This window comes from Podarcis cretensis (assembly GCF_951804945.1).
Source record: "Podarcis cretensis genome assembly, chromosome: 2".
Classification (NCBI taxonomy): Eukaryota; Metazoa; Chordata; class Lepidosauria; order Squamata; family Lacertidae; genus Podarcis; species Podarcis cretensis.
The window spans coordinates 9,885,158-9,912,453 of NC_137171.1; the positions used below are offsets into that span (position 1 = coordinate 9,885,158).

At 46.8% G+C, this 27,296-nt stretch overlaps 1 protein-coding gene across 4 annotated transcripts in view; it reads left to right on the forward strand.

Moving 5' to 3' along the window:
* CSAD (cysteine sulfinic acid decarboxylase) overlaps positions 1–27,296 on the forward strand; it is a 34,839-nt gene that overhangs the window by 1,098 nt on the left and 6,445 nt on the right. For 2 of the 4 annotated variants that reach the window (XM_079966751.1, XM_079966752.1), the window contains exons 2-11: positions 8,680–8,832; positions 9,514–9,640; positions 10,739–10,829; positions 12,678–12,784; positions 14,061–14,176; positions 19,594–19,673; positions 20,926–20,980; positions 21,656–21,772; positions 23,323–23,387; positions 26,172–26,253. In XM_079966751.1, coding sequence (XP_079822877.1) covers positions 8,707–8,832; positions 9,514–9,640; positions 10,739–10,829; positions 12,678–12,784; positions 14,061–14,176; positions 19,594–19,673; positions 20,926–20,980; positions 21,656–21,772; positions 23,323–23,387; positions 26,172–26,253 — 966 coding nt within the window. In that variant the 5' untranslated portion in view covers positions 8,680–8,706. Of the gene's footprint in view, positions 1–3,177; positions 4,321–8,679; positions 8,833–9,513; positions 9,641–10,738; positions 10,830–12,677; positions 12,785–14,060; positions 14,177–19,593; positions 19,674–20,925; positions 20,981–21,655; positions 21,773–23,322; positions 23,388–26,171; positions 26,254–27,296 lie in introns of those variants that run through there. The other 2 variants (XM_079966750.1, XM_079966749.1) reach the window with 2 other exon arrangements.

Sequence of the window (27,296 nt, forward strand, 5' to 3'; positions counted from 1 at the left end):
GTATTTTCATCTGTCTCAAGTTAGGTATGCTTATGGATGCCTAGATATTTACTTCCACCTTGGGACAGCTCAGATGCAACTTGTCTGGTTCCTTGTGTGGTATGTGCAGGGCCAGATATAGATGAAGAGAGGCCCTAGGCTACTCTACTTGTGAGGCCCCCACCCCCACCCTCACAACTAGAAGAAAATGGAAGTTTGTTATAAACAAAATTGAGTGGAGCCAAGGATGATGGGTATTTAAAATTCTACAATTCACAATTTCTCCTCTAAAGGACATAAGATATTATTGTTAAATACCATGGTGATTTTTAAAAATGCATAAAATTAACACTGAAAAACTTTTGCAATAACTGAACTTTACAAACGTTTTGTGGGCAGGCCGCAGGCCTCTTATATACCTCTTATATAAATAAAAATTAAAAATTATTATTATTATTATTAATTATATACCTGCTGGGATTGGCAAGGCATCTGACCCTCACCTGAATCTCATAGCTCTCCTGTAGCTGCCTCTGATTAGTTATCATTTAACTCTTGGGGGAAATAATTAGCATCAGATGTCATGTGCATGGAAGTTGCTGAATCACTTAACCAACTAGAAGGAGTACTGTTAATAGCACCAGTTTTCCTATAACTTGATATTGCTGGATAGTTTTGATGAACTGCAAAAGCATTTTTAGTTTGCTTTCTGTTGCCACCCTGGAACTTTTTTTTATTAGTGCCACTTTGTTTTGTACGATTCCTTGCAAATGAAGGAAAACAACTTTTTTGCTTGTATATGTTGTTAATGTAATTTTGGTTACTGAGGACAAACAAGATTGTACAAAAACAAGGTTGGGTGCAGGCCTGGCCAGGACGTAGGCATCCTGACTGTGACAAAGGTGACCTGTGTGCTTGTTTGCTTGATTAACAGCTGTCAGGAACTTCAAGGTCCCTGCTCTCCTTTCTTATGGTCTTTGTACTGGACCTGGAGACTCCAATAGAGAGCATTCCATGACACGTAGGGAAAGTGGGCACTCTATCAAATGACAGGGCAGGATTTACATGGAGCAGGGTCTTTTCACTGGTGGTGCCCATTGTATGCCTCACTCTTTCCCAGGCCTGCTCTCTTTTGGCCTGTATTTTGGAGCTTTATAATTTAGGAAGACTTTGGAAGAACTGGTTGACAAGTATTATCAGTTGCTGATGTATGAGCGGATTTTATTTGCTGCTATTCTGTGCTTCTGGTGCACCAGGGTTTACACCAGCTTAATAGAGTTGGCCAGGATGCTAGAAGGGATACAATTTACAAGCTTTCTCCATTATCTGCACAGCAGGGGGTGTTCAGTCAACAGTGCAAAGGCTGAGCTGAAGCATCGTCTGCTGGCAACCTGCTTTCAGCAACAGGGGTCGCTGTTTGGTAGTGCCCAATTGGTTAGCTGTCAGATTCTAGAACTCCCTATTGGTGGCTCTTAGGTAATTCACAAAATACAGTCCATTCATAAAACACAGTATTCATTCATAAAGTAGTAACATAAATCTCCATTGCTACATACTGGGTGCATATTTCAGCGGTTGAACGTACAGGTTTATGGCCATGCTTTAGTGTAGTGCTAATGTGACTGTGAATAAAAGGTGGCTGGGCTCATTGTCTCGGGGTTTGTGGGGGGAAGAGGTGACAAAACCGATTTCCAATAAGTGCCCCCCCTTTATTTCCATAACAAGTCCTTGAGTCTGTACTCTGAATGGTGACACCAGGAACCTAGAAGGTGCAGGGCTTGTCAGTCCAACCCCTGCACAGTCTCATCAGGGCTGACCTTAAGGCAATTGGAGCAATTGGGCCAAATTCGGCCCCGCGGGCCATTCCTAAGAATGGATTTTACTTATATCTATAAGATTTTGCAGACTTTGGCTGTGAACTGGGGCCCTACCAAAAAAACAAAAACAAAAAAACACAATCAAGCTGTGCCCCACTGCTTCAAATTGGGCCCCACTGGCTAGTCCTGAGTAATAGTTGCTGGGCCTGAGTTGCCCTGCCCTTGCATGAAATCTTGGGTTTACAATTTTGGGAGAGGGGAGACTGCGGCACTGGGGAGCGGGCAGGCAGGTGAGGCCTCCTAGATTTAGAGGCCTGAGTTGCCCTGCCATCGCATGAAGTCTTGGGTTTGCAATTTTGGGAGAGGGGAGACTGCCTGCTGGGCAGTGGGAGGGCTGGCAAGGCCCCCTAGATTTAGAGGCCCTAGGCTTCAGTCTACTTAAAAAGGTAAAGGTACCCCTGCCCGTACGGGCCAGTCTTGACAGACTCTGGGGTTGTGCGCCCATCTCACTTAAGAGGCCAGGGGCCAGCGCTGTCCGGAGACACTTCCGGGTCACGTGGCCAGCGTGACATCGCTGTATCTGGCGAGCCAGAGCCGCACACGGAAACGCCGTTTACCTTCCCGCTGGTAAGCAGTCCCTATTTATCTACTTGCACCCGGAGGTGCTTTCGAACTGCTAGGTTGGCAGGCGCTGGGACCGAGCAGCGGGAGCGCACCCCGCCGCAGGGATTCGAACCGCCGACCTTTCGATCGGCAAGTCCTAGGCGCTGAGGCTTTAACCCACAGCGCCACCTGCGTCCCTCAGTCTACTTAGCCTATACATAAATCCGGCAGTGAGTATGTGTTAGGAGAAGCATAAGCATCTGAAAAAATAGCTTCTTATGCAAAAAGTCAAGCTGATCAATCAGAAGCTGTCACATGATGAACTTGATGGTCTCTGTCTGCTACTGTACAGGGCAATGATGGCATCTTGAGTGTACTGATGTATCGGGTGTAACCTGCATTGCCCCAAAAAGCATCCCTGATGACCAACTCTTACCTGAGCTATCCTGCAGTTGCAAGAAGGGATTGTTTGCCCTTTGTTCAGTGAACTGTTAAAAAGAAATAGATATACACGTAGGGTGATAGTCAATCAAATAATACTTGGAATACTCATCAAAATCCTTGGGCTCAAATTCAGTATTATTTAACTGGATAGCACTCTTATCTTTTTAACTGTGAGAGTGAAGAGTGACGTATGTTCTAATCTAGAAAACCCACCACTTTGTCACAACTTTAAAACTCTGTTGTTGAAATATCTCTGCCTTAAGTGAACTGTGAGGAAGGAGAATGAGTACATAATTTGCTATAAACACAAGTCTAGGTGCAGGACAACAGTAACAGCCAATAGCAATTTATTTTATGGCTCTGCAAGTCAGATAAGGCTGAGGACATCCTGTGCTACAGGACACAAACTGAATCACTTAACAAGAATTGCACAATCCTCCAGTTATTTTCAACATTCCTTACTCCAGGGCTTCCTCAAAGTCAGTTGGTGAAGCTTTTCACTGCATGGAGGGAAGCATCATATTGCTATTATTTTTTATTTTGTTAAATTTGTTAGTCAGTTTATCTTGTTCAGGGCAACACTAAGTGACTTACAACCAAACAAATAGAGATTCAGTTGCTGATAAAGCTCAGGCCCAGAGCTGGCAACCCTATCCGCACATACTGCCCCTATTAGATGAGAATAGGAGATGTAGAACAATTATAGGCACACACAGCTAATGCTTCTATTGGCAAATATGGTTGCAAGTGCTTTGTTTGGCCTCTCAAAAAGCCCTTAGCAGGACTCATCCTGAACTTTTAGGGCTAAGCAAAACAAAACAAAGCAGCACAAAGCAGCTCAGTACCTGAAATAAATTGCTTTTCTGACATGAGAAGCACACCTGCCTGGTTTGTACATGTAAATCTCCACTCCCACGGTGTACTCCAGGGGTTGTTAACCCACTAGTGAATGTTTCAGGATTCCAGGTGGGCGGTAGGGGGTTCTCCGGCAGAAGCTGAACCCATCGAGCACTGGTGGGTGGTAAGGAAATTTTACCATCAAGAAAGATGCATTAGTGGGCGGCAGGTATAAAATGGTTGACTACCCCTGGTGTACATAATGATACTTGTCAGTGCATCACAGGTTATACTGCCTTTGTACTTTGTCCCTGAAATCAGTGGAGATCCGTGCAGGATTGAGCAGGTAACCATAGCAATTGGGCGTAATGTCTGCTGTCCTCAACGCCCGCCCGCCCCCCCACATTCCAGTGACATAGGGAAATAACCTCTGCAAGGTGATCTATCTGTGTAAGAGTTTTCACAGCTAACTAGAGCTTGGTTTTAGAAGAGACCAAAGGAGTGGATTTAAAGCTCTTTCTGGAATGATCCCTCTGAGGAAAGCAAGGAAGTCGTCCTGAATACTATTTGGAGAGTAGAGGTCTGCTGGACGCCAAAGGAGAATCAACACAGAGAAAAACCAGAGACAAACAGCAAAGAGGTCCGGTCAAACGAGTGGCACTTTGGGTGATAAAACCGTCAAGCTACAACTAGGGCCAGAGGGAGGTGGCTATAGTAATCATTAGGGTGATATAGAATGCGATGGTTGGCACAGAATTTATTATACTGAAAATATCAATTTCCATTTTTTAAAAAGTAAGTGTGGCTGCAAATATATGCTTTAAAGTGGTGTGTGCACTTGGAGCAGGATAAAACCTTACTAGTGTCTGCCATTTTTAGACGATAGGGTGAGACGAACTTTTCTGAACTGTAATAATGCAAGGAGGGGAGGGATATCCCTTTAACGCTATGATTCTGTTACCTGGAAGTAAGTCCCATTGAATTCAGTGGGACCTGCTTCTGAATGAACTTGCCTAAGATTGCACTGTAAATTAGCATAGACAAGGATTGAGGGAGGTAGTTCCTTTTTAAAAAAGTACTAACTTTCCCCAAGGGACACGGGTGGCGCTGTGGTCTAAACCACTGAGCCTTGGGCTTGCCGATCAGAAGGTCGGCGGTTCGAATCCTCACGACGGGGTGAGCTCCTGTTGTTCGGTCCCAGCTCCTGCCCACCTAGCAGTTCGAAAGCACGTCAAAGTGCAAGTAGATAAATGGCTACTGCTGTGGCAGGAAGGTAAACAGTGTTTCTGTGCGCTGCTCTGGTTTCACCAGAAGCAGTTTAGTCATGGTGGCCACATGACCCGGAAAAACTGCGGACAAATGCTGGCTCCCTCGGCCAGTAAAGTGAGATGAGCACCACAACCCCAGAGTCGTTTGCAACGGGACTTAACTGTCAGGGGTCCTTCACCTTTACCTTTAACTTTCCCCAAGCAAAAGTAAAGAGTGATGTTTCAGATCAGGAACATGGTATAGATTGCAGTGTATTCTGGGGTATATAACACGCCAATGAAATGATATACCTTACTAGTGCCTCCACCTCTTTCCCATACCATTTTGACCCAGGAGTCCTGGCCCACGGATGACTTGTTATTGAGGGGATGTTACCCATCTATTGGGGAGGCTAGTATGGGATCTGGGATTTCCACAATTGAAGGGCTAGGGAGGAATGGTGGTGGGGCTAGATATCTCTATCGGTGAAGGGTTTCGAGATGCAATGATCCTCGAACCCCTTCCAATCTACGCCCCATCCCAAGGGATGAGGGTAGGGAGAGCAAGGATTACACACCTCCGTCATTGGTGCTGTGCAATGCCAGGTCCATAGGCAACAAAACCGCCACCATGCGTGACTTTTTTGTCTCGCAGGGGATTGACCTGGCTTGTGTGAAGGAGACCTGGGTACGGGAAGGCGAAGTAGTCTCCCCCGATAACACCCCCAGGTTTCTCTGTCCTCCATCAATCGCGGACTGTGGGTTGGGGGGGGGGAGGAGTAGCGTTGTTATTCCGGGAGGATTGCTCTTTCAGAGCTCTGCCATCACCGGCGATCTCCAGCATTGAATGTGTTGGTCTCGTGTGGGGCACCAAGGAGAGCTTGGCTGTCTGGCTGGTGTACCGACCACCCAGCACACCTGCAGCCACCCTGTCAGACCTGCTGGAGGTGGTGGTGGGCTGGGCCTTGGAGTTCCCAAACCTACTGGTTTTGGGAGACTTCAACGTCCATGCCGATGCCGCTCCCTCCTCACAGGCTCTGGACCTAGTGACTTCCATGGCAACACTAGGGCTCTCCCAGGTTGTTTTGGGCCCCACTCATCAAGCAGGCCACACGCTGGATCTGATCTTTGGGGCTGGCATAGATGTGATCATACTCCCCGCTGTGGAAGTGCCATGGTCTGATCACTACGCTCTGAAAGCCAAGATTGACTTCCCGCTCCTCCCTGGCTCGGGTGGAGAACTTATTTGGGCTCGTCCGCGAAAACTGATGGATCCTGATAGATTCCGACAAGCCTTGCGGAACCCTGCTCCTCCTGGCGACTCATTAGATGACCTTGTTGAGGACTGGAATAACTGGCTCTTGGCAGCCATTGATGAGATCGCGCCTAAGCGCCCTCTGCAACCCCGTCGAAACCGGGCCCCTTGGTTTACTGAGGAGCTCCGGAAAATGAAGTGGGATCTCAGATGGCTAGAGAGAGTATGGCGACGGACTTGTGACGGAGCCTCAAGAACATCTTATAGGACGCTTATGAAAGCCTATGAGATGGCTATGAAAGCTGCTAAGAAATCTTACTTTGCAGCTTCCATTGCATCCGCTAGCTCTCGCCCGGCACAACTTTTTAGAATAATTAGGTCAATAACGTCCTTAGGAGGACAACCAAATGTAAGCACAAATTCGACCCACAGCTGTGAGGCATTCGCGAGCTTTTTTGCGGAGAAAGTCCTGTTGCTCCGCCATGACCTCCCTGCCAATTTAGATACAGTGTCTGAACTGGAGGCCCCTCGACTGACTTCAGGTCCAGTGTTGGACCATTTTGATCGGATACTCCCTACTGATGTGGATAGATTCCTCCAAGTTGGTAGGCCCACCACCTGCCTCCTTGATCCGTGCCTGTCTTGGCTGATTAGGGAGTGTCCAGATGTTGCGCGGACCCCCCTGGTTGAAATTATCAATTTGTCCCTTGACACGTGGACATTCCCAGGGGAACTGAAGGAAGCAGTGGTGTGTCCACTCTTAAAGAAAACTTCATTAGATCCCTTAGACCTATCCAATTACCGCCCAGTTTCAAATTTTCCATACCTGGGTAAGGTAATTGAGAGAGCGGTTGCTGAACAGCTTGGTAGGTTTCTGGAGGAAACATCGGCATTAGATCCATTTCAGTCTGGTTTCCGTCCTGGTTTTGGGACGGAGACTGCTCTGATTGCCCTAACAGATGATCTCCGTAGACAATTGGATCGAGGCGGGTCAGGACTTTTAGATTTGTCAGCAGCCTTTGACATGGTCGATCATGATCTTCTGGACCACCGCCTCGCAGACGTGGGGATACAGGGCATAGCCCGTAACTGGTTGTGCTCTTTTATCTCTGGTCGGGGACAGAGGGTGGCACTAGGGAGGGAAATGTCGTTGCGCCACTCCTTGGTGTGTGGAGTGCCGCAGGGCGCAATTCTCTCCCCGATGCTTTTTAACATCTTTATGTGCCCCCTTGCCCAGATTATCCGGAGCTTTGGGCTGGGCTGTCACCAATATGCTGATGACACTCAGCTCTATCTGTTGATGGATGGCCACACTGACTCGGCCCCGAACACACTGACCAAATGCTTGGAAGCTGTGGCTAGATGGTTTCGTGGGAGCCGATTGAAACTAAATCCTTCAAAGACAGAGATCCTATGGCTGGGTCGGGATGGCATGGGGATGAGGGACCAACTCCCTTCTCTTGCGGGGGCCCAGTTAGTGCCATTGCCTTCCGTTAAGAGTTTGGGTGTAATCCTTGATGCCTCCCTTTCCATGGAGGCGCAAGTTACAGCAACAGCCAAGGCGACCTTTTCCCACCTTTGCCGCATCAAGCACTTGGTCCCTTACCTTTCCCGCCCCGACCTGGCCACAGTGATCCATGCAACGGTCATCTCCAGGCTTGACTACTGTAATTCGCTGTGAATTACAGCGAATTACCCTTGAAGCTGTCTCAGAAACTCCAGCAGGTACAGAATGCTGCAGCGAGGCTCCTCACGGGGTCTCTGCCATGGGAGCATATTCACCCTGTGCTTTTCCAGCCGCACTGGCTCCCGGTGGAGTACAGGGTCAGATTTAAGGTGCTGCTTTTGACCTTTAAAGCCCTTCACGGCCTAGGACCCTCGTACCTATGGGACCGCCTCTCCTGGTATGCCCCACGGAGAGCCTCAAGGTCCATAAATAACAACACCCTAGTGGTCCCAGGCCCTAAGGAAGTTAGATTGGCTTCAACCAGAGCCAGGGCCTTTTCAACTCTGGCTCCGGCCTGGTGGAACGCTCTGCCTCATGAGACCTGGGCCCTGCAGGATCTGATTTCTTTCCACAGGGCCTGTAAGACAGAGTTGTTCCACCTGGCCTTTGGCTTGGAAGCAATTTGATTCTCTCCCTCCCTCTCTTTCTTTTTTTCTTTTCCTTCTCCTCCTGCGATGAGGCTACATTTTAATATTTTAATGTTCCATTATTTTAATGTTGTATTTTATTTTTGTTTTTAAGTTGTAATCATTCATCTTGTTTTTATTATTGCTTGTAAGCCGCTCTGAGCCCGGCCTTGGCTGGGGAGGGCGGGGTATAAATAATAAAAAATTATTATTATTATTATTATTATTATACCTTTTATTTATTTATTTGTTCGTTCATTCATGTAACAGAAATTGTAGACCGGTTAATCATAACTACCTAGAAATGTTTTACAAGATTTTGAGGGTGATCTGACTTATTGCTTCATGTTGCCCAAACCTTCAGAGACCTGCATAGGAGGTGTGGCTGACAATGGCAGAACATAACGCCCTGTTGTGTCCTGCCTTGGATAAGGTGGCGGGTGAAGAGTTCCTGCAGAAAGTATTCCAGATCATGCTTGAGGAAGGTGTAAGGAAAGGGATGGATGCCTCTGAAAAGGTAAGGCTTTCAGGGCTCATTCTCACAACATAATCTTGGGGGTTGTTCTTATGCAATGGTGTATTTATCCAATGCTTGATTACAGTGGTGCCCCGCAAGACGAACGCCTCGCAAGACGGAAAACCCGCTAGACGAAAGGGTTTTCCGTTTTGGAGGTGCTTCGCAAAACGAATTTCCTAAGGGCTTGCTTCGCAAGACGAAAATGTCTTGCGAGTTCCTGCGGGTTTTTTTCCTCCCCCCCTTTTTCTAAGCCGCTAAGCCGCTTATCAGCTGATCCGCTAAGCCGCTAAGCCGCTTAACAGCCGATCCGCTAAGCCGCTTAACAGCCGATCCGCTAAGCCGCTTATCCGCTGATCCGCTAAGCCGCTAAGCCGCTTAACAGCTGATCCGCTAAGCCGCATATCAGCTGATCTGCTAAGCCGATAAGCCGCTTAACAGCTGATCCGCTAAGCCCCTAAGCCGCTAATAGCGCTTATCTGCTAAGCCGCTAATGGGCTTGCTTCGCAAGACGAAAAAACCGCAAGACGAAGAGACTCGCGGAACGGATTCTTTTCATCTTGCGAGGCACCACTGTACTGGCATAACGTGAGGATGGGACTATGTCATTTGGCTTTCAAGCATTTGTGAATGCCGCCTGAACTTTTCAATACGAACTGGCCAACCTGTTTCTTTCCTTGTTAGGTGTGTGATTGGAAGGAACCTGAGGAGCTGCAGCAAATCCTGGACCTGGATCTAAAAGACGGAGGGGAGCCGCAGGAGAGATTGCTGGACCGCTGCCGGGATGTTATCAGATACAGCGTGAAGACATGTGAGTGCCTGGCACCAGCAGCTCATTCGTGAAATAGCGTAGTTCTTGCATGGAGAGTAATATGTAGTTCCTGCTCCGGTTAGGTCTTGTTTCCATGGCTTCAAACAGCAAAACAGGATGCTTCTCACGTTAAGTGACCTGAGAACAAAGCTGGCTATTGCCTCCATCGTAAAGACACGTGGATTTAATATATGCCTATATATGCACAGTAGCCCAAAGGCGATGAAAATTGTGAGCCAAGGGTGTGTGGCTAAAACACTCTTGAATTCACTGTCCTTGTACACATGAGGTCAGAATTCAAGACAAATATCTCTGGTTATGTAAATATGTCCTAAAGGAAACCGCACGTTCTGGCATCTTTTCAGCAAACAGAGACAGCAGCGTACCTATGTTCAGAGGCAAAGTACAGTGGTACCTCGGGTTACAGACGCTTCAGGTTACAGACACTTCAGGTTACAGACTCCGCTAACCCAGAAATAGTACCTCGGGTTAAGAACTTTGCTTCAGGATGAGAACAGAAATGGCGCGGCGGGAAGCCCCATTAGCTAAAGTGGTACTTCAGGTTAAGAACAGTTTCAGGTTAAGAACGGACCTCCAGAACGAATTAAGTTCTTAACCTGAGGTACCACTGTAATAAGTGCTTCAGAAAACAAGCACTTTCTAGGGTTGGGTGATATATCGTCCAAAACTGGTTTGAAGTCCATGATATCAGTTTCATAATTTTTGACCTGGCAATATATTGCGAACCATGATATGTGTGTGTGTGCACGCGCGCTACGCAAAAATCACGATGCGGGGAAAAACCGTGAAGCCAGCCAATGCCTCTACATAGCCCCATCCTTATTTCAGACATTGCGATATATCAGTATATTGCGATGTTTAGCTGGTGATATATCACGATGTTGAATACCAGATATTGCCCGGCCCGAATGCCTTCCTGCTGTACATTTCATTCACGCCCTATGTAAAAGAGTGTGTTCCCCACACACCACTTCCAAAAAGAGAATTGTATTAGGTATGATGTGATCGTGCTGCAGACTGATCCAAAGTAGCTTCAGTTCAGCGTAGCTACACACTTTCTTTCTCTTTCTTTCTCAGGTCACCCGCGATTTTTCAACCAGTTGTTTTCAGGACTTGATCCCCATGCTTTGGCCGGACGGCTGATCACAGAGATGCTCAACACCAGCCAGTATGTGTTTGCACTTTTCTGATGAAACTATGGCATTAAAAGAGGTTGCAGTGGCTCTCTTTGGCTCAGTATGGATTATAGTTTTTAAAAGTGCTGAAAATGGTTAGATTGAGTAGATTAGGGTGTTGCTTCCTAGGGTGTACCCACATATTTCTTTTGTCCTCTGCAATCAAACAGGGTTTGCAGGTTCTTCAAAGGCAGAACTTTTTACCAGAGGCAAAAGTGGTCTTAGTGTACGTACAATCTTTTTCCCCAAAGAGCTTTCAACTCTGAAATACATGTCTTTTTATGTATATATTTCTATCCTTATCCCTTTCTATATACAGTCGTACCTTGGATCCTGAACACCTTGCGAGTCGAACATTTTGGCTCCCAAACACCGCAAACCCAGAAGTGAGTGTTCTGGTTTGTGAATGTTCTTTGGAACCTGAACGTCTAACGTGGCTTCTGCAGCTTCCGATTGGCTGCAGGAGCTTCCTGCAGCCAGTCGGAAGCCATGCCTTGGTTTCTGAACGTTTTGGAAGTCGAACGGACTTCCGGAATGGATTCTGTTCGACTTCCAAGGTACCTCTGTATCTCTAGCTAGCGCTTTTGGGAGGTTAAAAAAATTGAGGTGCCAGTGTCCGTATAGAACTAGAAGGGCCATGGGTATCTGCACAAAATGGCTGCCATGGGCAGCAAAAAAGAGATTCGTGGTACTCTGTAGTGGCGAGTACCATCACAAAAAACCCTCCCCAGTGTGGTGTAGTGGTTAAGAGCAGTGGACTCGTAATCTGGTGAACCAGGTTCACTTCCCCGCTCCTCCACATGCAGCTGCTGGGTGACCTTGGTCTAGTCACACTTCTCTCTGAAGTCTCTCAGCCCCACTCACCTCACAGAGTGTTTGTTGTGGGGGAAGAAGAGAATGGAGATAGTTAGCTGCTTTGAGACTCCTTAGGGTAGTGATGAAGCGGGATATCAAATCCAAACTCTTCTTCTTCCTCCCTCACTAATTCCATCCTTGATCCTGGAAGGAAGAGAGCATAGCAATTTTCTAAGGGAGCCACCTCCTGTGATGCAGGCACACTACATATTTCTGATAACGCAAAGTTGTGGGGTAGAAACGTGACGCAGTTGTATTCACATATTCACATCCATGGCAAGGAGCAACTATTAAGCCAGAACAGCCCTAGGTAAGCCCTAAGGTGGTGATGTCATAGGACAGGACATCATGCTTGCACTCCCCCACCCCGCCAAGCTAAAGAGATAGATGTTGGCTGTCAGCACCCATGCAGTTCCTCATATCTGGTAGTTTGTTACATATATTCTGCACGCTGCATTACTTAAACACCACACACTTCTCAGGGGGAATCAGTAGGACTTACGAGCAGGTATTGCACTGTTGGGCTCTGTTGTGGAGGCATGGCGTTTTCAGAGCACTCAAAATTCAGAGTTTTTGTATCCAGGAAAATAGAGTGCTTCCTCCATACCTCAGAGAGCATGTCTGTTCATAGTGTGATTGTCTATCCCTGCGGAATGAGATTGTCAGAATAGTTCCATGGTAGAACTATGCCCAGGTCATTTTGTGAACCATTTTACTTTCTTTTGTTAATTTTTTTTTCATTTTAATAATTTTTTTTTCAGCGGCTGTGCGCGCCCTGCTAAGGGATGAAGGTCTCAGTATAATTATAATAGTACAGTATAATTCCTTGGATTCCTGATAGGCCTGCCGATGTCCCTCCAACCATTCGCCGACCATTTTTTACTTCCTAGGCACCTTTCCTAGGTGAAACTCCCCGATACCTACTTGCGACTTACAATTGCAGGTATAAGACCTGGACCAAAACGTCATCTCACCTTGTGTTCTAGGTACACATATGAGATCGCCCCTGTGTTTGTATTGATGGAGGAGGTGGTTCTGAAGAAGCTGCGGGAGCTGATTGGCTGGGAGGAAGGGGATGGGCTCTTCAGCCCTGGTGAGTGATAGTCCTTTCTGTATGTTCTAGGTCAAATCTGCAGCAGTACCTTTACAGAGGGCTGTATATTGTCCACTTGAAGCAGATTTAAGCCCACCTGGACAATGGTCTGAAATGATGGGATTTGTAGTCAAATAACATCTCAAGGCCACCACAATGGCTATGGCTGACTCTGGTCTGCAACTTGTTGCACGGAAAACAACTTGGAGTTTTGCTTTAGGAATCCCATATTGATTCTTGATATTTGACATTATAATTGTGATTTATAAGTGAAAGCAGGCAATCTTCATGTTCTCTCTTCTCTGCTGCTTCTGACTTTGCATGGATTCTTGACTACTTGCATATTTTATTCTGGTTTTGTTAGTAATGGGGATGGCTAAGCAACCGGTCAAGTGTTTCACTGCTTCCCTATCCACTGGAAATCTTCTTTCATTCCTCCTCTGGCTTCTGAGATTTTAGAAACCATTGTCCATTTGTAACCTTCACAGACGTAACAAACGCCTGCTTTGTAACAAAAGACGCCTGCTCCTTGGGAGAAAGGCGATGGCAAACCTGGACAGCACCTTAAAAAGCAGAGGCATCACCTTGCCAACAAAGGTCCATATAGTTAAAGCCGTGGTTTTCCCAGTAGTGATGTATGGAAGTGAGAGCTGGACCATCAAGAAAGCTGATCGCCGAAGAATTGATGCTTTTGAATTCTGGTGCTGGAGGAGACTCTTGAGAGTCCCATGGACTGCAAGAAGATCAAACCGATCCATTCTGAAGGAAATCAGCCCTGAGTGCTCACTGGAAGAACAGATCCTGAAGCTGAGGCTCCAATACTTTGGCCACCTCATGAGAAGAGAAGACTCCCTGGAAGAGACCCTGATGTTGGGAAAGATGGAAGGCACAAGGAGAAGGGGACGACAGAGGACGAGATGGTTGGACAGTGTTCTCAAAGCTCCCAACATGAGTTTGACCAAACTGCGGGAGGCAGTGGAAGACAGGAGTGCCTGGCGTGCTCTGGTCCATGGGGTCACGAAGAGTCGAGCACGACTAAACGACTAAACAACAACAAACCTTTACAGCCATGAAGGCTAGGAACTTGCTCCCTTGTTGATTTTTTTTTGTTGGTTTGTTTTAATGGAAGCTGAAATCTGCACCTGATGATACATTCTGCATCTTTGCTGTGTTCTTACAGAATGAAGGCATATACATATACCTTGCTATGAGTGCATTAAATAGCATAGAAATAAATAACCTTAGACCATGATCTCTCTGGGCTCTTTTTTTGCAGGGGGCTCAATCTCCAACATGTATGCCATGAACGTGGCACGATACCATCGCTTCCCAGATTGCAAGCAGAAGGGTAACTGGGCAATACCGAAACTGGCAGTGTTCACTTCGCAGGAGGTATGTTATTCTCCTGAGTTGTTTGTTTGTCTGTCTATTTGCTGCCTGATATTTGACTGTGCTGCAGCCTTTCCAGAGGCCACCCAAGTGAGGGAAGGACTCTCTGGTCCTGAATAGTGTAACTGTGCCCCTGAAGGACCAGGTGTGCAGCCTGGGAGTCATTCTGGACTCACAGCTGTCCATGGAGGTGCAGGTCAATTCTCTATCCAGGGCAGTTGTCTAGCAGCTCCATCTGGTACACAGGTTGAGACCCTACCTGCCCGCAGACTGTCTCGCCAGAGTGGTGCATGCTCTAACTATCTCCCACTTGGACCACTGCAATGCGCTGTACGTGGGGCTATCTTTGAAGGTGACTCGGAAACTGCAATTAATTCAGAATGCGGCAGCTAGACTGGTGGCTGGGAGTGGCTGCCGGGACCATATACAGTGGTGCCCCACAAGACGAATGCCTCGCAAGACGAAAAACTCGCTAGACGAAAGAGTTTTCCATCTTTTGAGGTGCTTCGCAAGACGAATTTCCCTATGGGCTTGCGAGTTTTTTTCCTCCCCCCCCCTTTTCTAAGCCGCTAAGCCACTAGTAGCCACTAAGCCGCTAAGCCGCTAATAGCGCTAAGCCGCTAAGCCGCTAATAGCCGTGCTTCGCAAGACGAAAAAACCGCAAGACAAAGAGACTCGCGGAACGAATTAATTTCGTCTTGCGAGGCACCACTGTAACACTGGTCCTGAGAGACCTGCCTTGGCTCCCAGTATGTTTCCAGGCACAATTCAAAGTGTTGGTGCTGATCTTTAAAGCCCTAAACGGCCTCATTCCTGTATACCTGAAGGAGCGTCTCCACCCCCATCGTTCAGCCCAGACACTGAGATCCAGCTCTGAGGGCCTTCTGGCGGTTCCCTCGCTGCGAGAAGTGAGGTTACAGGGAACCAAGCAGAGGGCCTTCTCGGTAGTGGCACCCGCCCTGTGGAACACCCTCCCATGAGTTGTCAAGGAAATAAACAACTACAGTGGTACCTTGGGTTAAGTACTTAATTCGTTCCGGAGGTCCGTTCTTAACCTGAAACTGTTCTTAACCTGAAGCACCACTTTAGCTAATGGGGCCTCCTGCTGCCGCCGTGCTGCCAGAACACAATTTCTGTTCTCATCCTGAAGCAAAGTACTATTTCTGGAGTCTGTAACCTGAAGCATATGTAACCTGAAGCATATGTAACCCGAGGTACCACTGTACTCTACTTTTAAAAGACATCTGAAGGCAGCCCTGTTTAGGGAAGTTTTTAATGTTTAATGCTGTATTGTGTTTTTAATATTCGATTGTGAGCCGCCCAGAGTGGCTGGGTAAACCCAGCCAGATGGGCGGGGTATAAATAATAATTTATTATTATTATTATTATTATTATTATTATTACTACTATTATTATTATGGAACTCACAGACCACAGTTTCAAAAACCCTGCCCTAGTCCATAGTTAATGCCATTCCCATTTCCACTGTGTGTGCTTCTCCTTCTTGCATACAGTGGTGCCTCACAAGACGAAATTAATCCGTTCTGTGAGGCTCTTCGTATAGCGGTTTTTTTGTCTTGCGAAGCAAGCCCATTGACAGCTTAGCGGATTAGCGCTATTAGCGGTTTAGCGGCTTTTAGCGGATCAGCTGATAAGCGGCTTATCAGCGGATCAGCTGATAAGTGGCTTAGGGCTTAGGAAAAGGGGGAAAAAAGGGAAAAAACCCCGCAGGAACTCGCAAGACATTTTCGTCTTGCGAAGCAAGCCCATAGGGAAATTCGTTTTGCGAAGCGCCTCCAAAACGGAAAACCCTTTCGTCTAGCGGGTTTTCCGTCTTGCGAGGCGTTCGTCTTGCGGGGCACCACTGTACTAGGACAAGTGAATGGTTGTTTGAGAAAGCTAGAGTCAAGCAATGTAGTTGAGATCATAGAATCATAAAAGTGTAGCATTGGAAGCGACCCTCGAGGATCTAGTCCAACCCCCTGACAGATAGACATTCTGTTGTGGCAACCATAACCTAGGTTTAAGGTGCTATTTGATGCCTAGTTTATGTGTCTGAGTTTCTATCACTGGTAAAGATTGGCCACCACTTCTCCAAAGGGATACACAGCAAATTTTATGATGGCTTCTGTATTATTCCAGACAAGACCAGTTCCAGCACTGGTGCATATGTGTGGGTGTTGTGACGGTGGCTTCAGCCTTGCCCAGACCTCAAACCTGAGGTCTCCTTGGAAGTGGAACAGGGGGAAGATTGCTGTACACGTTCTCAGCTGTAGGGCCTTTGCTACAGTTATGCTATCCTCAGGCTGTTATTTTAAGATTACCCAGCCCTGCATCATCTATACGTGAAGAAGCCAAGTTACTGATTAAATCTGTCTAGCGGAAGGATTGAGAAATCCCAGTGTTAATGTTAAGTTTGGATTAGTGAAGGATTCGACCAATATTCTGGTATAATGTTTTATTTCAATTCTGAGCTGCTTACTAGTGGTTTCGCTCTCCCCTGCTGCTTCCTCTTTACCAGATACTTCTTTTGAATAAATTATTTAATTGGATTTCTGGGGCGGGCCAATATCTGCACGCACTCAGGGGCTGCTTCACCTCACACATGGCTTTGGCTGCTGGGGCTACACTGGGAGAGCAGAGGGGAGACAGGCTAAAGTTGTCAAGAAGGAGCCTTGGAATGCAGCCAGCTGTTCCCCTACTTCTTTCCCCTGCCCTATAATTTTTATTAAATTTTCTGTTTTACATTTTAGAGTATTCGTTTAAACAACCTTAAAGTATCAATGAGTTCCCTTCTTCTCTTTCTATGGCTTATTTTGCACAAACAAAAATCCCTGCATATTTTATATGAACTAAACCATTCAGTACTTTGGTTTGCATACGATTTGGATTACAAACACGTCAAACCCAGAAGTGTGTGTCCTGGTTTGCAACCTTTTTTTGGATGACAACCCATTTATTTATTTTTTGATTATGAACAAAAAAAAAAATTGGAGGCCCCATGGGCCAAAGTGCGCCTTGGGTTACAACTTGTTTTGGTTTACAAACAGACCTCCAGAACGGATTGTGGTTGTAAACCAAGGTACCATTGTACAGTGGTACCTTGGGTTAAGTACTTAATTTGTTCCAGAGGTGTTCAGTTCCTGAAACAGTTCCTGAAACTGTTCTTAACCTGAAGCACCACTTTAGCTAATGGGGCCTGCCTGCTGCCGGAGCACAATTTCTGTTCTCATCCTGAAGCAAAGTTCTTAACCCAAGGTAGTATTTCTGGGTTAGCAGAGTCTGTAACCTGAAGTGTATGTAACCCGAGGTACCACTGTATTCCATTATTACATCCATCAAAATTTATTTACACTGTTGGATTTATCTTAATGCTGCCCACGTTTTCAGGTGTGCACAATTTCCCCCCATGTAATCAATAAACATTTTCCAATCTTCTTTAAACATATGTTCTTCTTGTTCTCTTATTCTATATTCTAAGTCTGCAAGCTGCCCATATTCCATCAGTTTAAGTTGCCATTCTGCTTTAGTTGGGACCTCGCTCGTTTCCCATGCTGTTCTCCTACGTCTAAATATTTTGCCCATTTTGAACTTACAATGTATTGTTGAATATTTTGCTGATACTTGCATGTGGCGTTTTAAGGATTTCTAGCTGCCTTGAGTATCATAGCAGTCATTTCCATATTTGTATCTATTTATACCATATGTAAGCTTTATGCTAATACGTGGTGTCCTTATTTGTCCTATAGCGTGCCCTGTTTTCCAGTGATGTGCCATCATAGCTTAATTGTGCTTGTGTTTGTTTATAAAATTAATTGATTGCCTGTTCTTGAGTTTTCTAAAAAAGCACTCTCAACGCAGTTTATTAATCAATAACATTAAATAATTATTGGGGGGGTGGGAAGCTGCATGGAGCTAAGGGAAATCGCTTCAAATGGACCCCAAATGATCAAATTGTATTAGACCAGGGGTCAGCAAACTTTTTCAGCAGGGGGCCGGTCCACTGTCCCTCAGACCTTGTGGACGGCCAGACTGTTTTTTTTGGGGGGGAATGAATGAATTCCTATGCCCCACAAATAACCCAGAGATGCATTTTAAATAAAAGGACACATTCTACTCCTGTAAAAACACGCTGGTTCCTGGATCGTCCACAGGCTGAATTTAGAAGGCAATTGGGCCGGATCCTTCCCCTGGGCCTTAGTTTGCCTATCCATATACAGTGGTACCTCGGGTTAAGAACTTAATTCGTTCTGGAGGTCTGTTCTTAACCTGAAACTGTTCTTAACCTGAAGCACCACTTTAGCTAATGGGGCCTCCTGCTGCCGCTGTGCCGCTGCTGCACGATTTCTGTTCTCATCCTGAAGCAAAGTTCTTAACCCAAGGTACTATTTCTGGGTTAGCGGAGTCTGTAACCTGAAGCGTATGTAACCTGAAGCGTATGTAACCCGAGGTACCACTATATTAGACAGCTTCCAATAGAGGTAGTATCAGTCCATGGTGGCTGATGCCCATTGGTGCTGCTAGGGCAGAAGCCAGGAGACCAACAGGAGGTGGCGCCAGAGAGCCGATGACAGACAGAGCCAACCAATTCTAGGTTTGTCACCATCTCCCTCCCTGCTAAGTTCTATAAGGGCAAAACTGAGACTGCAGAGGTGGGAGCTGATAGGCAGTGCCACCCAGTGGGCTGGTTGTTAGAAGACCCACAGATGGGTGTTTGCCCAGAATAGGGTATGGTTGGTGGGCCAGTGTCTTATTAGCCCCAAATGGACCAGCCTCTGCTAGTATCCTAGGTCAAATCTGTGTCCAGGGCAGCTGTTTACCAGATCCATCTGGTATGCAAGCTGAGACCCTACCTGCCCATGGACTGTCTCGCCAGAGTGGTGCATGCTCTGGTTATCTCCCACTTGGATTACTGCAATGTGCTCTACGTGGGGCTACCTTTGAAGGTGACCCAGGAACTACAACTAATCCAGAATGCGGCAGCTAGACTGGTGACTGGGAGCGGCTGCCGAGACCACATAACACCGGTCTTGAAAGACCTACATTGGCTCCCAGTACGTTTCCGAGCACAATTCAGAGTGTTGGTGCTGACCTTTAAAGCCCTAAACGGCCTCGGTCCAGTATATCTGAAGGAGCATCTCCACCCCCCATCGTTCTGCCTGGACACTGAGGTCCAGCTCCGAGAGCCTTCTGGCGGTTCCCTCACTGCGAGAAGCCAAGTTACAGGGAACCAGGCAGAGGGCCTTCTCGGTAGTGACGCCCGCCCTGTGGAACGCCCTCTCACCAGATGTTAAAGAGAACAACAACTACCAGGCTGGGGAAGCCTGGCCAGATGGGTGGGGTATAAATTATTATTATTATTATTATTAGTAGTAGTAGTAGTATCCTCTAATTCCCTCTTTTTCTGGCTTCTCTTCCAGTGCCATTACTCCATCCAGAAGGGAGCGGCTTTCTTGGGAATTGGCACAGACAACATCTACCTTGTTGCTGTTGATGAAAAGTGAGAGCTTCCATCGGAAACCCTTGTGAGACTTGACCTGGCCCATGTCTCCTGGCACTGCCAGTGGACCACCTCATAAAATAATTTGCCCTGAGACATGATACTTACCTACCAAACGCACCTTTAACAGATGCCTCCCCTGGGAAATACCCAAGGACAGAGATACCACTGCTTATCTGTGTTTTTCTTTTTCTGTTGTTTCCAGATTCCCTCCCCCTTCCCCAATACTTAATGGAAAATTATAACCCCATAGACAGGTACACAGTGATTTCACAGCTAACATAGGAGCTGATATGGGGGGATAGAATTTAGCACCCTGAAAACCAAAGATTTATTTTTATTTCTCTTCTAGTCCTCAAGACGGAAAAGATGTTTCCCTCAAATTCTTTCCAATGGCAAAAAGTTCTGAAAAGGTTAAGGTAGTGCATTAACACAGGGCCTAGAATTGCATCAAGTCCTTAAGCCACTGTGTCACTTTGCACATTGCCTTTGAGACAAAATTGGCAGAGATTTAAAACAGGCCTCCCAAGAGGTTGAATGGATCATCCTTGAGTGGTTGATCTGCACAAGCTAATGTGGAACAGGTATACAGTGGTGCCTCGCAAGACGAAAAGAATCCGTTCCGCGATTCTCTTCGTCTAGCGGTTTTTTCGTCTTGCAAAGCAAGCCCATTGACGGCTTAGCGGCTTAGCGCTATTAGCGGCTTAGCGGCTTTTAGCGGCTTATCGGATAAGCGGATAAGCGGATAAGCGGCTTAGAAAAAGGGGGGGGGAAGGGGGAAAAAACCGCAGGAACTCGCAAGACATTTTCGTCTTGCGAAGCAAGCCTATAGGAAATTCGTTTTGCGAAGTACCTCCAAAACGGAAAACTCTTTCGTCTAGCGAGTTTTCTGACTTGCGAGGCATTTGTCTTGCGGGGCACCACTGTATGTGGATTTTGCCATTTCGGATTGCAGGTAGGGGATCTTTTTCTTGGTGCTTCCCCTTAGGAAAAATATCTTTCCGGACGTGGAAAAGCAGTGCTTCACAGAGAGGGCTAGCCTAGAACTCCTTCCCTGAAAGGCACTAGTTTTCTGTGTGCACAGGGAATTTTGAAACAGGGAGGCATTTGACCATGAGATTCTATACCTGCTGCAGCCTGTAATAGCACATCCCAGGGCAAACATGCACCACACGATTCTGCTCCTTGCATAGGTTGGTTCTAGAGGTGGATTGTCTTAAGGCTCACTTCTGCCAATGCTTTCTTTCTCCAGGGGAAAAATGATCCCTGCTGATCTGGAGAAAAAGATCAACCAGGCCAAATCTGAGGTAGGTTTCCTCTGGGCAGTGAAGGGGGCAGAACTTGGAGCACAGGACATTTTCCTTCACAATGCTCCACTCTATTTCTGAGGACTTGCCTACTTATACCTGAAGGAGCTTCTCCACCCCCATAGTTTAGCCCGAACACTGAGGTCCAGCTCCAAGGGCCTTTTGGTGGTTCCCTCACTGCAAGAAGTGAGATTACAGAGAACCAGACAGAGGTCCTTCTTGGTAGTGACGCCTGCCCTGTGGAACGCCCTCCCGTCAGATGTCAAGGAAATAAACAACTCTCTGACTTTTAGAAGACATCTGAAGGCAGCCCTGTTTAGGGAAGTTTTTAATGTTTGATGTTTTATTGTGTTTTTAATATTCTGTTGGGAGCCGCACAGAGTGGCTGGGGAAACCCAGTCAGATGGGCGGGGTATAAATTGTTGTCGTTAACATGGGTGGCTAACCTGTTACCAAACATGATCAGAGAGAGACATAGAGTGGGGGGGGGGGTGTTGGGAGACACAACATCCTTGCAATATTTGCAGAAAATCAGCTCTAGGCAACCCAGACTGCTCTGGCTGGGGTTAATGGGAGTTGTAGTCCAAAACTTCCTGAGGGCACCAGGTTGGCAAAGCCTGCACCAGCTATACTTCCTGTCTGCCAATGCGTGCTCCTGATGTTCTTCTTTGCCAGAGGGCATTCCCCTTCTTTGTCAACGCCACCTGTGGCACCACCGTCCTGGGAGCCTTCGACCCTGTGGCTGAGATTGCGGAAGTGTGCGCAAGGCACAAGATCTGGCTTCACGTTGATGTAAGTGCAGCATACTGAGGGATTGGTGCCCTACAGATCCTTGTGGATGGCAGGAGGTGCCTGTTATAAGTGTGTGTGAGAGAAAATGGGGAGGGGTGTGTGTGTTCTGTGTCTTTTACACCCTGAATGCCACCCAGATCAAGGATAGAAGATGGTCCTTAGAGACAGGTGGTCCGCTTCTGACATTTTGGCAGCTGAGGTGGCTTTTCTATCATAGTCCCTTGCTCCTCCCTCCCCAAAACCTCTCCTGAAGTAGCATTCAGGGAGTTGACAGGAGCTGCAGCCGAAAGGTAAAAGCAGCTGTTTCTTCCTGCACGCACAGAGCGACCTTTGTGTACATACACAGGTCTCTTTGGATCTGGACCAGTGATTCATGTCCACGGAATTGATTTCTGATGTCATGTGGAAAAACTAATGTCACAATCATTTTCCCCATGCAATTTTACTTTTTTGGTCCGAGGATGATCTCACAAACCTGTTCCTTTCAGGATGTAGTTGCAAGATTGGGCCCAGGCAGAGGTGCAACAGGTAACCTCCTAGGATGAATTGTTCTGTCATGTCTCTGCATCAGAAGCGACTGCGTGCTGCAGGTGCAGGGACGCAACAGACTAACCTGCCCCTATTGAGGAAAGACCAGAGCGGTGAATCAGTCGTGCATAGATGTAGCAGACAACCTGCTTTGTAGGGTGATTACTATTTAATTATTATCCAAGAGGCAGTAGGGTAGAAGAGGGACAAAAATCAAGGTGGGGGGGGGGGGAAGACTGGGAAGAAGGGTTGGATGTATTCTTCGTATCTGTGATCATTCCAAGTAAGTCCAGCATTTGGGTTTGGGGGCAGAATTCAGTGTCATGAGATGCTTTCATCTGGAGCTTGTGATTGCCCTCAAATTTCTAGCCCTCATAGATGGGCCCTTAAAGGTAAAGGTAAAGGGACCCCTGACCATTAGGTCCAGTCGTGACCGACTCTGGGGTTGCGACGCTCATCTCACTATTGGCCAAGGGAGCCGGCATACAGCTTCTGGGTCATGTGGCTAGCATGACTAAGCCGCTTCTGACGAACCAGAGCAGCGCATGGAAACGCCGTTTGCCTTCTCGCCAGAGTGGTACCTATTTATCTACTTGCACTTTGACGTGCTTTCGAACTGCTAGGTTGGCAGGAGTAGGGACCGAGCAACGGGAGCTCACCCTGTCGTGGGGATTCGAACCGTCGACCTTCTGATCGGCAAGCCCTAGGCTCTGTGGTTTAACTCACAGCGCCACCTGTGTCCCCTAGACAGGCCCTTAGAAATGCCTTAACTGTTGGTGGCATAGGGACAGTTGTGGGTCTGTCCCACAACCAGGTCTCGTGCTCAGTAGATATGCCACGATGAAACAGATCAAATGCATAAATAGGGGTAAGACTCCCATTCCATCACTGGTCAGCTATCCCTGGAATTATGCTCTTCAGGTATTTTCAGATTGGGATTTCTGACCACACGAGCACCTCGTTGACACACTTTGCCCAGATGGGTTCTTAATGACCGATACGCTTCTGTCACTCTCTTGTAGGCTGCATGGGGTGGCAGTGCCCTCCTCTCGCAGAGGCACCGGCACCTTCTGAATGGGGTCGAGAGGTAGGCAATATTTACTCTTCAGTGGGCTTTGAGCTGTATACCAATGGACTGGTGATGCAAGGGCTGGAATGTTGCTTCCCAAAAGCAAGGAAGGATTGGACTCTGATTAATAAAATACACACAAGGTTTCACCAGCAAGACTCTGGGAAAAAGTGTCAATAATAATCTCTCCATCCCTTGGCCCAGGTCGTTTTATTCACAAAAGAACTTTTTACACAGTGTTCGTAAGAACCAATCAGATTTCCTCTGAGCATTAAAAAAAACCCCACGTGGGACAAACTTTAAGTTAAAACTACAAAGAGCTAATTTGAGCATGCATACATTCTGGGGTAAATAAAACAGGACTAACGGAGGAATGCATTCAGCAACCCCGGAGGTAATAAACAAGCAGTAAACATGAGAGGAAGGATGGCAAGGAAAGATTAGGCATCTTTATCACCTCCATGTGAAACTCTGTTTCCGGGCCCTAAGATCTACCTAAAGATTAACAAAAGCTACATCAAAGTAACCTACTATCTTTATGTACTGAGGATGCCTGGTCTGTGTTTCAGAATGCTTATACGTGCTTGTCAGGCATAGAGAAATGGGCAGCGGAGAAAATGGCAGAGATGCAGAGGCTCGTGGGATTTGATCAGAAATTATTGTCTATGACCCAAGCCCAGTCAACACAACGCTTTCACTGCGGACACAATGGCTTGTTCCATTTTTCGTAATTCCTCATAGCAATCCCACCTGACCCCCACATCGGAAATGTGGATGGATGGGCTGGTGAAGCAGCTCACCATATACCCAAGCAGCCAGTCTCGAGTCAGCAACTTTATATGGGACCAGCCAGGTAGAATCCCTACATACTTAATCCCCTCATAGAGGGTCACCTATGAATCGCAGCTAAAGCAATCCATGACAGATGGCTTAAAAACCTCCAAGGAAAAAACCTCCAAGGGAAGGGAGTCCACAAGAGTTCCACAAAATGGTGGGCAGTTCCCTTGCCTGGCAAGCTGGCACAGAGAGCAAGGAGCCCTGGATCCTGCCATAACAGATCCCTGGTGCCCTGTGACAGGTTGTATGTGAGGCTGCCTGTTCAGGGCCAAATATATCGGCAGCCCAATAGCTTTCAGATAAGACACCTGCCCCTCTGGAAAGCCACTGCTTGTCATTGGCCTGATTCATGTCCTTCATTGTTATGTACTGAGTTGAATAGAATCCAAAAGGCAGCAGTCTGATTGGTCCTAGAACAATAGGATTCAGAATGCAGCAGTCTGTCTGGTCCTAGAACAATAGGGTCCAGAATGTCGCAGTCTGACTGGTCCACAGGAGCCACCCAATCCAGCTCCAGGTGGAAGTGAATCTGCAACCTGATTGGCCTACAGGTGAACCCCAGAATTAGCCAATCACGTGGGGCCCATTGTGTAAATAATGTATATAAAGCAGACATTCTGGGGGAACTTCCATTCCTCCTCACCACTATGAGCTGAATAAAGAGAAGAAATCTACTCTCGACTCCGAATATATTTCATTCATAATATTACTGTCAAGTCCAGGGCATCATTTTGCAACAGGCTGCTGCTGGGGTCCAGTTCCAGGATGGGTCAAAGGAACCGGTGCCAGTAACAAGGCAGGCTGGAAGTCAGGCACTAGATCAGGCAAACATGCATTGGGCAGGGAGAGGGGTCAAAAGCAGGAGATCCGGTCACAGATAGCCTGGAGGTCAGATATGGGGCTGGTCTCATTGAAAGAGGCTTGGTACAGCCTGGCGTGGCTTCTAACGGTTATGAAAACATTAACATACACAAAGCTGTTGAGTTTTTGTTCATTTGCATATTTCTGCAGGGGGTTAAGGAGCCCAAGTTTCATCCTTCATCACCATCGTTCATTGTTCAGATATCAAGCCTTCCAAATGCTGGCTTATCTTGCCAGCAGAGTCTGGATGTTATTAGCCTCATTTAAATTAAAAAATGAAGCTTTGCTAAACCTTTAAAACATATGCCTTTCTTGGTCAAAAACAACAACAACAAAAAAGTTTTAATTTATGACAACAGCATATAGTTTCCCTAACAGAGTGGTTGTCAATTGTTCTCTCCCCTCCCTCCATTATTTAACTCGTGTGTGTGTGTGTGTGTGTGTGTGTGTGTGTGTGTTACAGATAGGTGCCAGACACTTAGGGTGAGCGAATGTATATTGCTGTTGAGCATGACAAGTTGGTTTTGATGGAAAGTTTTTATGTATCTACATTCGCTTGTGAATTCAACTGACCACCTTCATGCTACAGGCTCAGATGGCAGTGCCCACAACAGTTCTGCAGCATAGAGGGCACTTTTAGCTGGCAGAGTCTTGTTTGGGAGACCAGAGTGCTGGTGGCACCGCTCCTGCCTGAAGACCTCCACCAGCCCCTTAGTGTTACAGTGGATGTCAACAGCCACATAAAATATATGTATTGATCATTCCAAACGACTGCAAATGCCTAAAGAGCCACTGGTGAATGTTGATACTGTTAGCATTTGCCTGAGTCTGTCCAAACAATGGAGGAATAAGTAAAATATATATTTGGGGCATTCTCAAAATTCACCCAGGGCTGTAAGCCCTGACTTGTGAAGGTCGAACTGACAGACATTTCCTTCTGGAAAAGCCTTGTTTACGTTGCAGCATTGGATTTTCTTCTCCCTACTCCTCCTGTTCCCACAACATTCCCACACCATTGCTTTGCATTTTCTTGCATATTAGGATAGGATATGTTCCGTGTCGAAACAAGCCGTGATAACGTTGTTCTTCTGTTTCCCTACACAGGGCAGATTCTGTAGCTTGGAATCCCCACAAAATGCTTATGACTGGGCTGCAGTGTTCTGCCTTCCTGCTCCGAGACAACTCGGTAGGTATTTGGGCTGGGGATGATTCAGCTTAAGGAACTGGCCTAATGTCATGTGAGTGGCAAGGAAGGGGGGAAAAATGAAGAAAAGAGATGGCAGTGTCCCAACCACTTTTTGTTGGAATGTTGAGGGTGGCAGGAGAGGATATATTATTTATTAATATCCTTCCTAACTTGTGCTAGCAAGTTCCTTTGCTTAGCAGAGTGCATTCCCCCTGTACACAGCAGGAAACTGGTTGCAAATTCGTGTGAGTTTCATAACAACAACAACAACAACAACAACAACAACAACAACAACAACAACAACAACAATTTATTATTTATACCCCGCCCATCTGGCTGGGTTTCTCCAGCCACTCTGGGCGGCTTCCAACAAAATATTAAAATACACTAGTCTATTAAACATCAAAAGCTTCCCTAAACAGGACTACCTTCAGATGTCTTCTAAAAGTCTGGTAGTTGTTTTTCTCTTTGACATCTGGTGGGAGGGCGTTCCACAGGGCAGGTGCCACTACCGAGAAGGCCCTCTGCCTGGTTCCCTGTAACTTGGCTTCTCGCAGCGAGGGAACTGCCAGGAGGCCCTCGGCGCTGGATCTCAGTGTCTGGGCAGAACGATGGAGGTGGAGACGCTCCTTCAGGTATACTGGACCGAGGCTGTTTAGGGCTTTAAAGGTCAGCACCAACACTTTGAATTGTGCTCAGAAATGTACTGGGAGCCAATGTAGGTCATTCAAGACCGGTGTTATGTGGTTATGTGGTCTTGGTCACCAGTCTAGCTGCCACATTCTGGATTAGTTGTAGTTTCTGGGTCACCTTCAAAGGTAGCCCAACACAGAGCTCATTGCAGTAGTCCAAGCGAGAGATAACTAGAGCATGCACCACTCTGGCGAGACAGTCTGCGGGCAAAAAGCAATTCAATCTGGCTTGTCCAGATTGAAATGTGTTCTAATATTTCCTGGTAAGACCCCTTGAATCCCTCCTAAAAAAATAAAGACACCACAGTCTTATTCATAAGCAATAAAAAGAAAGTTGACTCACGATCAGGC